Source organism: Bos javanicus, chromosome 5, assembly GCF_032452875.1.
Source record: "Bos javanicus breed banteng chromosome 5, ARS-OSU_banteng_1.0, whole genome shotgun sequence".
In the NCBI taxonomy this organism is placed as follows: domain Eukaryota; kingdom Metazoa; phylum Chordata; class Mammalia; order Artiodactyla; family Bovidae; genus Bos; species Bos javanicus.
In genome coordinates this window covers 59403476-59416962 of record NC_083872.1, presented here as the reverse complement: position 1 = coordinate 59416962, position 13487 = coordinate 59403476, and the positions used below count along the sequence as shown (strand labels likewise).

Here is a 13487-nt window from a genome sequence, read left to right as displayed (position 1 = left end):
ATATGTTATTTCATGATGTATTAAGGAAATAAATGAAGGTGTCGATAATAATAATAATAATAGTGTATATAATTGTAGTTTACTCCCTTTTATTACATTTGACAATCATCCTTCTCTCTTTTCACTGTTATTTTTACAAAAGCCTTGTTTCAATGAAGCTAATTTTCTTCATGTTCTTCAATAGAAACTTTTTTCTCATCTCTTCCTTTTCCTCTGATTATATGAAAGTAGTTATCCCAGTTCTCAAAGTGTTTCTTTTCTCTTTGAGTTTTAGTTATCAGGAATATAAACTAGTTTTATGTAAGTTATATTTAATGTAGCAAGCAATGTAAATATTATATTACATTTGTATTTAGGTTCAGTTCAATTCAGTTCAGTCACTCAGTCGTGTCTGACTCTTGGCGACCCCATGAACTGCAGCATGTCAGGCTTCCCTGCTGCTGCTGCTATGTTGCTTTAGTCGTGTCAGACTCTGTGCGACCCCATAGATGGCAGCCCACCAGGCTACCCCGTCCCTGGGATTCTCCAGGCAAGAACACTGGAGTGGCTTGCATTTCTTTCTCCAATGCATGAAAATGAAAAGTGAAAGTGAAGTCGCCTAGTCCTGCTGGAGTTTAGCGACCCCATGGACTGCAGCCTACCAGACTCCTTCATCCATGGGATTTTCTAGGCAAAAGTACTGGAGTGGGGTGCCATTGCCTTTCCATCACCAATACCCGAGTTTACTCAAACTCATGTCCATAGTGTCGGTGATGCTATCCAACCATCTCATTCTCTGTTGTCCTTTTCTCCTCCTGCCTTCAATCTTTCCCAGCATCAGGGTCTTCTCTACTGAGTCAGCTCTTCACATCAGGTGGCCAAAGTATTGGCGTTTCAACTTTAGTGTCAGTCCTTCCAATGAATATTCAGGACTGATTTTCTTTAGGATTGACTGGCTTGATTTCCTTGCAGTCCAAGAGACTCTCTAGAGTCTTCTCCAACACCAAAGTTCAAAAGCATCAATTCTTTGGCTCTCAGCTTTCTTTGTAGTCAAACTCTCACATCCATACCTGAGTACTGAAAAAACCATAGCTTTGACTAGATGGACCTTTGTTGGCAAAGTAATGTCTCTGCTTTTTAATATGCTGTCTAGGTTGGTCAGAGAAGGCAATGGCACCCCACTCCAGTATTTTTTTTTTAATTTTATTTTATTTTTAAAATTTACATAATTGTATTAGTTTTGCCAAATATCAAAATGAATCCGCCACAGGTATACATGTGTTCCCCATCCTGAACCCTCCTCCCTCCTCCCTCCCCATGGAAAATCCCATGGACGGAGAAGCCTGGTAGGCTGCAGTCCATGAGGTCGCTAAGAGTCAGGCACGACTGAGCGACTTCACTTTCACTTTTCACTTTAATGCATTGGAGAAGGAAATGGCAACCCACTCCAGTGTTCTTGCCTGGAGAATCCCAGGGATGGCTGAGCCTGGTGGGCTGCCGTCTATGGGGTCGCACACAGTTGGACACGACTGAATCGACTTAGCAGCAGCAGCAGCTAGGTTGGTCATAACTTTTCTTCCAAGGAGAAAGTGTCTCTTAATTTCATGGCTACAGTCATGATCTTCAGTGATTTTGGAGCCCCCAAAATAAAGTCTGTCACTGTTTCCATTGTTTCCCCATCTATTTGCCATGTAGTGGTGGGATCAGATGCCATAGTCTTAGTTTTTTGAGTGTTGAGTTTTAAGCCAACTTTTTCACTCTTCTCTTTCACTTTCAAGAGGCTGTTTAGTTATTTTTTGCTTTCTACCATTAAGTGTGGTGTCATCTGCATATCTGAGGTTAAATATTAACATTAATTTACATTTTGTAATACTACCAATTTATTCATGCATAATCTATTTAATGAGCTGAGAGAAACGTGTAGCAGAGATTAAACATTAATGTTTTTGTTCAAATTAGGAAATATTTTAAAAAATGATTGCTATGTCACTTTCTATAGGAACTAGTTGTTTAGTTTCTATTTGAGAATTGTTAAGTTTTATAATAGTTCAATTATGAAAGAGAAGTGCATTATCTTGCTGGTTTATCTTAAAAATTAAAATTAAAAATGAAATACAGTGTTTACATACCCAATAAGCACCCCCTTCAATAACTTGGGACACTTCTGAAGCTAATTGGAGACTGATTGTAAATATCTGTTAAATGAAGGAGAGCAATGCTAACAAAATGTATTCATTTCTTTAAGAGTGTCATACACATGGACATAAAAATATATGCCTATATCTCCTAACAATGAAACAAAATTAGTAGAATAAGCTGAATTTTTCCTTCCTTAAGTAATTTTGAAATTCCTATGCTTAATATTCCTATTATACCTTCATTGGTAATAATCTGGATTTTATTCATCAAAGCAATTTCTATATTTGACCAAAAATTTAAAATATGAAATATGATTAAAACATTTTCACAGAGGCTGATTCATGTCAATGTATGGCAAAAACCACCACAATATTGTAAAGTAATTAGCCAATTAAAATTAATTAATTAATTAAAAAATTTTCACAGGTACACAGTATGTTACATGATTTTTTTGCCAGAAACATATAAGCATTAAACCATAATATATTTTTTACTTCTTTTTTACTTTAACTATGGGTCTTGATTTGAATAGTATCTAAAAGAATAGAATAAAATGTAGTCAGTGAGAAATATACATATATTATGTAATTGATTGGATTATTTTAAAGATTTCTGTTCAGCTTGGTAATGAGGTGAACATTAAAAGACATTTAACTCATAAATAGTATTTTTGAAAGAGTAAAATAATGGCATTTTCTCTTGATTATTTGTGTATCTACATTTTCCATTTTGAGAAACTAGATATAATGATCATGGAGCATTATATAACTTCTGTAAGTTTTAAGAGCACATAAGTGAAAATAATATATATATATGTTATATATATGTATGCATGTTCCATATTGAGACAGTCTAACATAGGAGAAGATTAAGAATCTCTCAATATTCTCAAGTTATGATTCTGTTATGTGTTAACCAAGATAGAGTTTGATTAAAAATACATTGCCTTCCAGTTGAGCCATTAATTTTTCATTAGAGTACTCTGAAATGCTTCATTTCAATATTTTCAATAGTTACTTACCATAAAAGATACACTCACACTCCTAATAAGGGCCTAGCATTATTGAGGTCTTCTCTTCCCAATTGCAGGAAGATTAAAGTTATATTCTCAATCTTCTCTACCACTTCTAATAGTCTATGATATATTACCTCCCATTAGCACTGACCTCTGAATTCTGATTCCCCAGTAGTTTAATAGTGTTATTGTTGTTTTTAATTGTCTTGAATATGTAGCACAGCTTGTCAAATTTAGGTAGAACTTCTTAAGAGAAAGTAGGACTCTTTGTGACCCCATGGACTAGAGTCCATGGGAATTTTCCAGGCCAGAATACTGGAGTAGCTAGCCTTTCTCTTCTCCAGGGGATCTTCCCAACCCAGGGATCGAACCCAGGTCTCCTGCATTGCAGGCAGATACTTTACCAGCTGAGCAACAAACATTTAGAATATATTGGTGGTGGTTTAGTCACTAAGTCATGTCTGACTATCACAACCCCATGGACTGTAGCCTGCCAGATTCCTCTGTCCATAGGATTCTCTGGGCAAGAATGATGGAGTGGGTTGCTATTTCCTTCTCCATGGATTCTTCCTGACCCAAGAATTGAACCCAGGTCTTCTGCATTGCAGGCAGATTCTTTATCAACTAAGCTACTAGGGAAGCTCTTTAGCATATATTACAGCTATTCTTTTAATATCATTAGAAAGTATAATTCAAAAGTCATATGCCTTGACTCTTTAAAACATTCCTATTGTAGGAGTCACACTGGAAATATTTTAAAAAATGTGTTTTGGCAAATAGGGACTATACAAAATATTTAACAGGAAAGAACTCTTAGAATATCATGATCTCAAAAGCAATTTGCTGCATGACTGTATCATATGATACTTATGCAGAAAAAAATAGTTGCTTACAAATAGGATTCTGAAAAAGTTTCTTTCTTAGCTTGTCAGTTTAATATTACTTTTCACTAGTTATCATGTGGTTTCAGTAAATACATAAAAGAAAATTGAGAACCAATGACTGGAGATAGAGTTCATTCAGCTTAGACTGACAGATTGACCGTATTGTAAATTGTTATTTTCCTGTTTCTATTTTGCAAGAGTAATAATATAGACTATGATTGAGAGCTTATCCTCTTGATCCTGCTGAATTTTTTCCTAAACATTTTAATATATTTTTCCCTCTGAAATTTCTCCTTCTAAAGAATCTCATCCCCACTGGTCTATAAATTCCTGATAACCATTGTGAAGTGAAGTGAAAGTCAGTCAGTCGTGTCCAACTCTGTGACCCCATGGAATACAGTCCATGGAATTCTCCAGGCCAGAATACTGGATTGGGTAGCTGTTCCCTTCTATGTTTCTTGTTGTCTTCTTTCATGAACCTTTATTTGTCTACTTCTAATTATTGGCTAAGTATTCCTTGGACTCTTCATACCAATTATTTTACATTGGTAATTAGCTCTTCATTGAAATTATTTCTCATTATTTTCAAACTGTAAGGTAAATATGTGTGGATATTCTTGAATCTCTTTTTATTTCTGTTATTTTCATGGCTTCTGTTCTCTGAATCTCCCTCTGGTATGATTATGAATTTTCTTTCTTTTCTTTTACTGCATACTCAAAACTGTATGCAAATGTTGAGGGCTCTGGATGATGATTAACACTACACATAAGATGTAATCTATGATTGTCCACAGTTAAGGCAGGAAATCTTAACCAAAATAACATATGAGATTATTCAAACCTGTGTTTCACATATTTTTTGAGAAATGATGGATTCATTGTGCTTCTTAGGGAATAAGATTTCCGTGCTCGGAGCTAAACACCTAAGTTCTGACCCAGAATTTTCCACTTTGACAAAGCTTAAACGTTGAATTTTGGCTTCAGAAACGAATAGACAGCAGAAATTTCTTGAGAATCTTCATAAGTAGGTGCTTTTTTTTTTTTTTTTTGTAAGTGTATTTTTTGTTAATACTACCAGTTTATTTGTGAATACATTATCTAATGAAATTAAAACTAATTGTAGCAGAGATTAACCATTATTGTTATTGCTCAAATTAGAGTGTGTTTAGTTTAAAAATCATTGTCTTAAAGCATTTTCCATAGAAACTAGTTGTCAGTACCTATAAAAGAACTTTTAACATTACAAGTATTTCAATTACAGATGAAAAATGCCTTATATTGCTGGCTTATTTTATTTTTATTGAAGTATAATTGCTTTACAATTTTGTGATAATTTCTGCTGTACAAAGAAGTGAACCAACTTGTATATACATATATATACATGTATACATATATCCTCTGTTCCTTAAGCCACCATCCCACTGTCCCCATCCCACATCTCTAGCTCATCACAGGGTACCAAGTTGTGCTATAGAGTAGCTTCCCACTAGCTCTCTGTTTGACATATGGTAGTGTATATGTGTCAGTCCTCTCCCAATCCATATCACCCAGCCCTGCCTCTGGAGAAGGTAATGACACCCCACTCCAGTAATCTTGCCTGGAAAATCCCATGGATGGAGGAGCCTGGTAGGCTGCAGTCCATGGGGTTGCTAAGAGTTGGACATGACTGAGAGACTTCACTTTCAATTTTCATTTTCATGCATTGGAAAAGGAAATGGCAACCCATTCCAGTGTTCTTGCCTGGAGAATCCCGGGGACGGGGTAGCCTGGTAGGCTGCCGTCTATGGGGTCGCACAGAGTCGGACACAACTGAAGTGACTTAGCAGCAGCAGCCCTACCTCCTCTGTGTTCACATGTCCATTCTCTATGTCTGCATCTCTATTTCTGCCCTTCAAACAGGCTCATCTGTAACATCTTTCCAGATTCCATACATACGTGTTAATATGATGTTTGTTTTTCTCTTTCTGACTTACTTTACTCTGCATGACAGAGTCTAGGTGCATTCAGGTTACTACAATGACCCAATTTTATCTTATTTTTTTATGACTGAGTAATACAGCCATGAAATTAAAAGACGCTTACTCCTTGGAAGAAAAGTTATGACCAAGCTAGATAGCATATTTAAAAGCAGAGACATTACTTTGCCAACAAAGGTCCGTCTAGTCAAGGCTATGATTTTTTCCAGTGGTCGTGTATGGATGTGAGAGTTGGACTGTGAAGAAAGCTGAGCGCTGAAGAATTGATGGTTTTGAACTGTGGTGTTGGAGAAGACTCTTGAGAGTCCCTTGGGCTGCAAGGAGATCCAACCAGTCCATTCTGAAGGAGATCAGCCCTCAGATTTCTTTGGAAGGAATGATGCTGAAGCTGAAACTCCAGTACTTTGGCCACCTCATGCGGACAGTTGATTCATTTGAAAAGACTCTGATGCTGGGAGGGATTGGAGGCAGGAGGAGAAGGGGATGACAGAGGATGAGATGGCTGGATGGCATCACTGACTCGATGGATGTGAGTCTGAGTGAACTCCAGGAGTTGGTGATGGACAGGGAGGCCTGGCGTGCTGTGATTCAAGGGGTCGCAAAGACTCAGACACGACTGAGCAACTGAACTGAACTGACACTAGGATATTTGGTAATCCTCTCTTCTAGTGTATTCCTTGTGATTTCTCTTGTAGGTCTCCTGGAAGGAGAAAAACAAACAAGCAACTGAAGAATGAGAAACCACACAGAAACAATAGAGTTTATCCTCCTGGGGCTCAGATGACTCACAGCTTCAGGTTGTGATCTTTGTTTTTCTGCTCATGACCTACATGCTCAGCATCACTGGGAACCTGACCATTATCACCCTGATCCTGCTGGATGCCCACCTCCAAACCCCCATGTATTTCTTCCTCAGAAATTTCTCCAACTTAGAAGTGTCATTCACAACTCTCAGTATATCCAAGTTCTTGGCCACCATTATTACAGGAGATAAAACCATTTCTTCTAATGATTGCATTGCTCAGTTATTTTTTCTCATTCTCTTGGGAGTCACTGAGTTTTACCTTCTGTCTGCCATGTCCTATGATCGTTACATTGCTATCTGCAATCCCCTGCATTACATGACCATCATGAATCACAGAGTCTGCACACCGCTTGTCTTCTCTTCCTGGCTAGTTTCATTCTTAATCATATTCCCTGCACTCATGTTGCTCTTAAACCTTGATTACTGTAGGTCTAATATTATTGACCATTTTGCCTGTGACTATTTTCTGTTGCTTCAACTGTCTTGTTCAGACACAAACTTTCTCGCAATGATGGGGTTTTCCTGTGCTGAGTTTACTCTAATATTCGCTTTGGCATTAATAATTCTGTCCTATACATACACCATGAGAACAATTTTAAGAATTTCTTCTACCAATCAAAGGACAAAGGCCTTTTCCACATGTTCTTCCCACATGATTGTCATCTCCATCTCTTATTGCAGCTGCATTTTTGTGTACATTAAAACCTCAGCACAGGATAGGGAGTGGCTGTGAGTGGCTTGCTTTGAGTAAGGGAGTGGCTGTGCTAAACACCTCAGTAGCCCCCATGCTGTAGCCCTACATTTACAGCCTATGGAATCAGCAAGTCAAACAAGCCTTCATGGACATGGCAAAAAAGACTATTTTTTAGAAGCAAATGAAATGATGTGTTATAATAAATTAGAGACATTTTTCAAGGAAATTTTTTTAAAAATATATAGTGAAGAATTTTAATAAGTTATTCAAGTCAAAATGGCTTCCATTCAATCTTGTTTATTCTCTTTATTCCTAGGAGTTTAAAATCATATTTGTTTATACATTTCTCTTTCAATTTAAACAACTTTTCTTATGTCTTTCTGACTCCCATTCTTATGAACATTTTGTTAGTTGCAACTTCTTAAATTAAAAATTGTTTAATATAAATTCCTGTTTTGAGATTGGATGTAATATTTAGTTTACTCAACACGGGAAATATAATCTTATTAATTTCATTTACAGTATATTTGACAGAAAGTCTTTTGACCATTTTATAGTTTTTAAAAAATTTATCTGTTTATTATTTATTTTTTGACTGCACTGAATCTTCATTGCTACTCGTGGACTTTCTCTCATTGAGGCAAGATGGAGCTACTCTTTGTTGCAGTGCATGGGTTTCTATTTACAGTGGCTTCTCTTGTTGTGGAGCAACAGCTCCGGGCATGCAGACTTCCATAATTGTGGTGCATGGCATCAGTAGTTGTAGCTGGTAGGCACTAGAGTACTGGCTCATTAGTTGTGGCAGAGGGAACTAGCTGCTCCATGGTATATGGGATCTTCCTGTCCCAGGGATTGTACTTGTGTCTCCTGACTGGCAGATGGATTCTTAGCCACTAGAGCCTCAGGGAAGTCCCTTCACTATTTATCTGGGGAAATGTTTTTAAATGCTGTATGCTGCTAAGTTGCTTCAGTCGTGCAACCCCATAGATGGCAGCCCACCAGGCTCCCCTGTCCCTGGGATTCTCCAAGGAAGAATACTAGAGTGGGTTGCCATTTCCTTCTCCAAATCATGAAAGTGAATGTGAAGTTGCTCAGTCGTGTCCGATTCCTACCAACCCCATGGACTGCAAGCTACCAGGCTCCTCCGTCCAGGGGATTTTCCAGGCAAGAGTACTGGAGTGGGTTGCCAATGCCTTCTCCCAAATGCTGTATAGTTTATTGAAAAATGTGAATATTTTCATTTAAAAACTGAAAGATTATTTATGGCACACATTAATAAGGTATGTCCCAATAATTTCTTCACCACCCTTATGGCAGAAAGTGAAGAAGAACTAAAGAGCCTCTTGATGAAAGTGAAAGAGGAGAGTGAAAAAGTTGGCTTAAAGCTCAACATTCAGAAAACTAAGATCATGGCATCCGGTCCCATCACTTCATGGGAAATAGATGGAGAAACAGTGGAAACAGTGCCTGACTTTATTTTTTTGGGCTCCAAAATCACTGCAGATAGTGACTGCAGCCATGAAATTAAAAGACACTTGCTCCTTGGAAGAAAAGTTATGACCAACCTAGATGGCATATTGAAAAGCAGAGACATTACTTTGCCAACAAAGGTCTGTCTAGTCAAAGTTATGGTTTTTCCTGTAGTCATGTATGGATATGAGAGTTGGACCAAAATTTCTGGGAGAAATATCAATAACCTCAGATATGCAGATGACACCACCCTTATAGCAGAAAATGAAGAGGAACTAAAAAGCCTCTTGATGAAAGTGAAAGAGGAGAGTGAAAAAGTTGGCTTAAAGCTCAACATTCAGAAAACGAAAATCATGGCATCCAGTTCCATCACTTCATGGGAAATAGATGGGGAAAGAGTGGAAACAGTGTCAGACTTTATGCTATGTTTTTGGGCTCCAAAATCACTGCAGATGGTGACTGCGCCATGAAATTAAAAGACACTTACTCCTTGGAAGGAAAGTTATGACCAACTTAGATAGCATATTCAAAAGCAGAGACATTACTTTGCCAACAAAGGTCTGTCTAGTCAAGGCTATGGTTTTTCCTGTGGTCATGTATGTATGTGAGAATTGGACAGTGAAGAAGGCTGAGTGCCGAAGAATTGATGCTTTTGAACTGTGGTGTTGAAGAAGACTCTTGAGAGTCCCTTGGCCTGTAAGGAGGTCCAACCAGTCCATTCTGAAGGAGATCAGCCCTGGGATTTCTTTGGAAGGAATGATGCTACAGCTGAAACTCCAGTACTTTGGCTACCTCATGCAAAAAGTTGACTCATTGGAAAAGACTCTGATGCTGGGAGGGATTGGGGTCAAGAGGAGAAGGGGACAACAGAGGATGAGATGGCTGGATGGCATCACTGACTTGATGGACGTGAGTCTGAGTGAACTCTGGGAGTTGGTGATGGACAGGGAGGCCTGGCGTGCTGCGATTCATGGGGTCACAAAGAGTTGGACACTGCTGAGCGACTGAACTGAACTGAATAGAGGAGCCTGGTAGGCTACAGTCCATAGGGTTGCAAAGAGTCAGACATGACTGAGCAACTTCAGGGAGAGCATACATTTTCTGTTCTAATGAGAGAGAAAATAATCAGAAATGAAAAACCACACAAGACCCACAGAATTCATTCTTCTGGGGCTATCAGATGACCCAGAGCTTCAGATTGTGATTTTTCTCTTTTTAATCATCACATATATATTAAGTGTCACTGGAAATTTGACCATCATCATTCTCACCTTGGTGGACTCCCATCTACAGACACCTATGTATTTTTTCCTCAGGAACTTCTCTATATTAGAAATCTCCTTTACAACTGTCTGTATTCCTAGATTTCTGGGCACAATTATCACCAGGGACAAAGCAATTTCATACAACAATTGTACAACTCAGCTGTTTTTCTTCATTTTCTTGGGTATCACTGAATTTTATCTTCTAACTGCCATGTCCTATGATTGCTATGTAGCTATCTGCAAACCCCTGCATTACACAACCATCATGAACAACAGAGTCTGTGTGTTGCTTGTCTTTTGTGCTTGGCTGGTGGGGTTCTTAAACATCTTCCCACCAGTTATTCTTTTTCTCCAGTTAGATTACTGTGGTTCTAATATCATTGATCATGTTACTTGTGACTATTTCCCTCTCTTGCAACTATCATGCTCAGACACATGGCTCCTTGAAGTGATTGGATTTTACTCTGCAATAGTGATTCTGCTTTTTACTTTGGCATTAATAATTCTATCCTACATGTTCATCATCAAGACAATTCTGAGGCTGCCTTCTGCCAGTCAGAGGAAAAAGGCATTTTCTACATGCTCCTCTCACATCATTGTCATTTCCATCTCTTACGGAAGCTGTATATTTGTGTATATCAACCCTTCAGCAAAAGAAAAGGCATCCTTGATGAAAGAAGTAGCAATTCTGAATACTTGTGTTGCTCCTATGATGAATCCATTTATATATACACTGAGGAACCAGCAAGTGAAGCAAGCCTTTAAGGATACCATCCAAAAGTTTATCTTTTTCTCCAGTAAATGCAACTAACTGTAGCATTAAAAAATAAAGTTCTGGTCAATTATTTCTTCATTCATATTCTCTCAAAACTCTTTCACTACAGTTATATGATTCCTTTTTATTTATTCCTATTCTGAACTTCCCCGCAAGTTGAACCAAATAAATTGGATAAAGCTGAATATTGCATCAGAATTTTCTGTAAATTTTTTAATTCATATGTTTTTGATGAAGTATAAAATGTAACAACATAAGACATTTTGTTTGAGAAAAAGAATCTCAGGAATAATGTGGATTTCTGAAAATTTCACTCTTCAGTTCAGTTCAGTTCAGTTCAATAACTCAGTCGTGTACGACTCTTTGCGACACCATGAATTCCCTGTCCATCACCAACTCCCAGAGTTCACTCAAACTCATGTCCATTGAGTCAGTGATGCCATCCAACCATCTCATCCTCTCTTGTCCCCTTCTCCTCCCACCTTCCTTCTTTCCCAGCATCAGGGTTTCTTCAAATGAGTCAGTTCTTCACATCAGGTGGCCAATGTATTGGAGTTTCAGCTTCAATATCAGTCCTTCCAATGAAGATTCAGGAATGATTTCCTTTAGGATGGACTATTTGGATCACTTTGCTGTCCAAGGAACTCTCAAGAGTCTTCTCCAACACAACATTTCAAAGCATCAATTCTTCAGCACTCAGCTTTCTTTATAGTCCAACTCTCACATCCATACATGACTACTGGAAAAACCATAGCTTTGACTAGATGGACCTATTAGTCATACTACCTTATTTTAAATAAGAAATAATATATGGGTCAATGTTTAGTAAAATTCTAAGACAGGAGGTTGGTGGACGATCCTTCGCTCACTGGGAAATCTGACCCACCACCTATTTTTGTTAAAAGTTTTATTGAACACACCTGAGCCCTTTCATTTACATGTTGCTCATAGCTGCATCAAAAATAAAGACAGGAAGAACTGAGTAATTGCATCAGGGACACTATGCCTGCAAACCCTGAATTATTAATGTATTACCCTTTTACAGAAAAAGTTTGTGTTGATCCCTGCTATTGATAATCAAAATGATTATACTGATAACAAACATTTAAATTAAACACCAAAGAGTTTGTATAGAATGATGTAGAGAGCTGCATTATCTGATAATATCAGCGTAGGCTCCTATATAAATTTTGTAAAATTTTTACAGATTTTTAATTCCCAGAACTAACCTATCTATTATTTATGGTATATATTTATTGAGTGAATAAGAACTCACAATCCTCAATCAAGTCTAAACTTCAGTATTTTCACATGGTGAAAATACTGTGAGCTTAGAAATTATAAATGTTTCAGCATGAGGGAAGGAGAAAGTAATGGCATGACTTCCCTACAATGTGGAATACTCAGTATTATTTTTATAAGTTGTTTTTCTTGTGTTTCATCAAATGATAGATCTAAGACTCTCAATTGAGTAGGGTATGTGAATATCAGGAAAAACTTGCCTCTGAGTTATGGTTACAATCTTTGTATAATAATGGTTTAAAAATGAGGGGTGTGTTCCCTATCCTGAACCCATGTGTACGTGTGGCAGATTCATGTTGATATATGGCAAAACCAATACAATATTGTAAAGTTAAAAAATAAAATTAAATTAAAAAAAAAAAACAAAAAAAAATAAGGGATGAGTTTGAGTACCTTTCATCATTATATAAATTTTCGACTTCATGGAAAACAGAAAAGAAAAAAGTGTTTAGGGCCAGAATTGCATGATCTTGCATGATTATTCATATAAATTCTGATTAGTACATTTTCCAATATGATAATGCTTAAATAAGCATTTTTAACAAAAACCCTCAAGTTTATATATGGTAAAACTTTGCTCTTGTTACCTTCTTTACTCCTATTGATTAGGCATATCACTTAAAGAGGCAATTAAAAGAATTGTATGTACAAGCTATTATCTCAGAATAGTCACAAATATGAGAACGTTATAACACCCCTTAGCTACTGATTATCAAAAGATCAGCTTAACATCAAGCTTTTATTCAAATATACAACTGACCACAGTAAATGTGGTCATCTTTGGTATCCAGTAATATTTATTTTGTCAGCTACAAATTGGCACTTGCCATGAGTGCTTGCCATCTGTCTCTGCAAGGGTTAAATCATGTGCTGTGCAGCTGCTGATGTTCAACACCACCTGAAGGAGTTCAGTGTGGAGAGCAGGACTGAGGGATTTTGTGCTCTGGGAAAACTGGCAGGACAGGCCTTCAGATAGTTAAACAGCCTCAGGAGCTGATTTTATGAGCCCAATTCTTGTATCTCCTCATATCAACAAAAACACTAAAATTCTTCATGGTGACGATTGTTTCTCATAACTAGCAGACTTTTCATGAGACGACCAGAAACTTTCTACAAAAAGAAATGTGCTTGAATACATGTACTCCACTTTTAACAAATCATATATATATACTGTCCTTCCCCT

At 37.4% G+C, this 13487-nt stretch overlaps 1 protein-coding gene and 1 pseudogene across 1 annotated transcript; both read left to right on the top strand.

Moving 5' to 3' along the window:
- The first annotated feature begins 6465 nt into the window (after window positions 1-6465).
- Window positions 6466-7667, top strand: LOC133248896 (olfactory receptor 6C1-like; annotated as a pseudogene).
- A 2426-nt stretch (window positions 7668-10093) lies between these two features.
- LOC133248716 (olfactory receptor 6C3-like) lies at window positions 10094-11038 on the top strand. Its single transcript, XM_061419050.1, has one exon. It carries the CDS (start codon window positions 10094-10096, stop codon window positions 11036-11038), a length of 945 nt encoding a protein of 314 aa, XP_061275034.1.
- Window positions 11039-13487: the final 2449 nt, after the last annotated feature.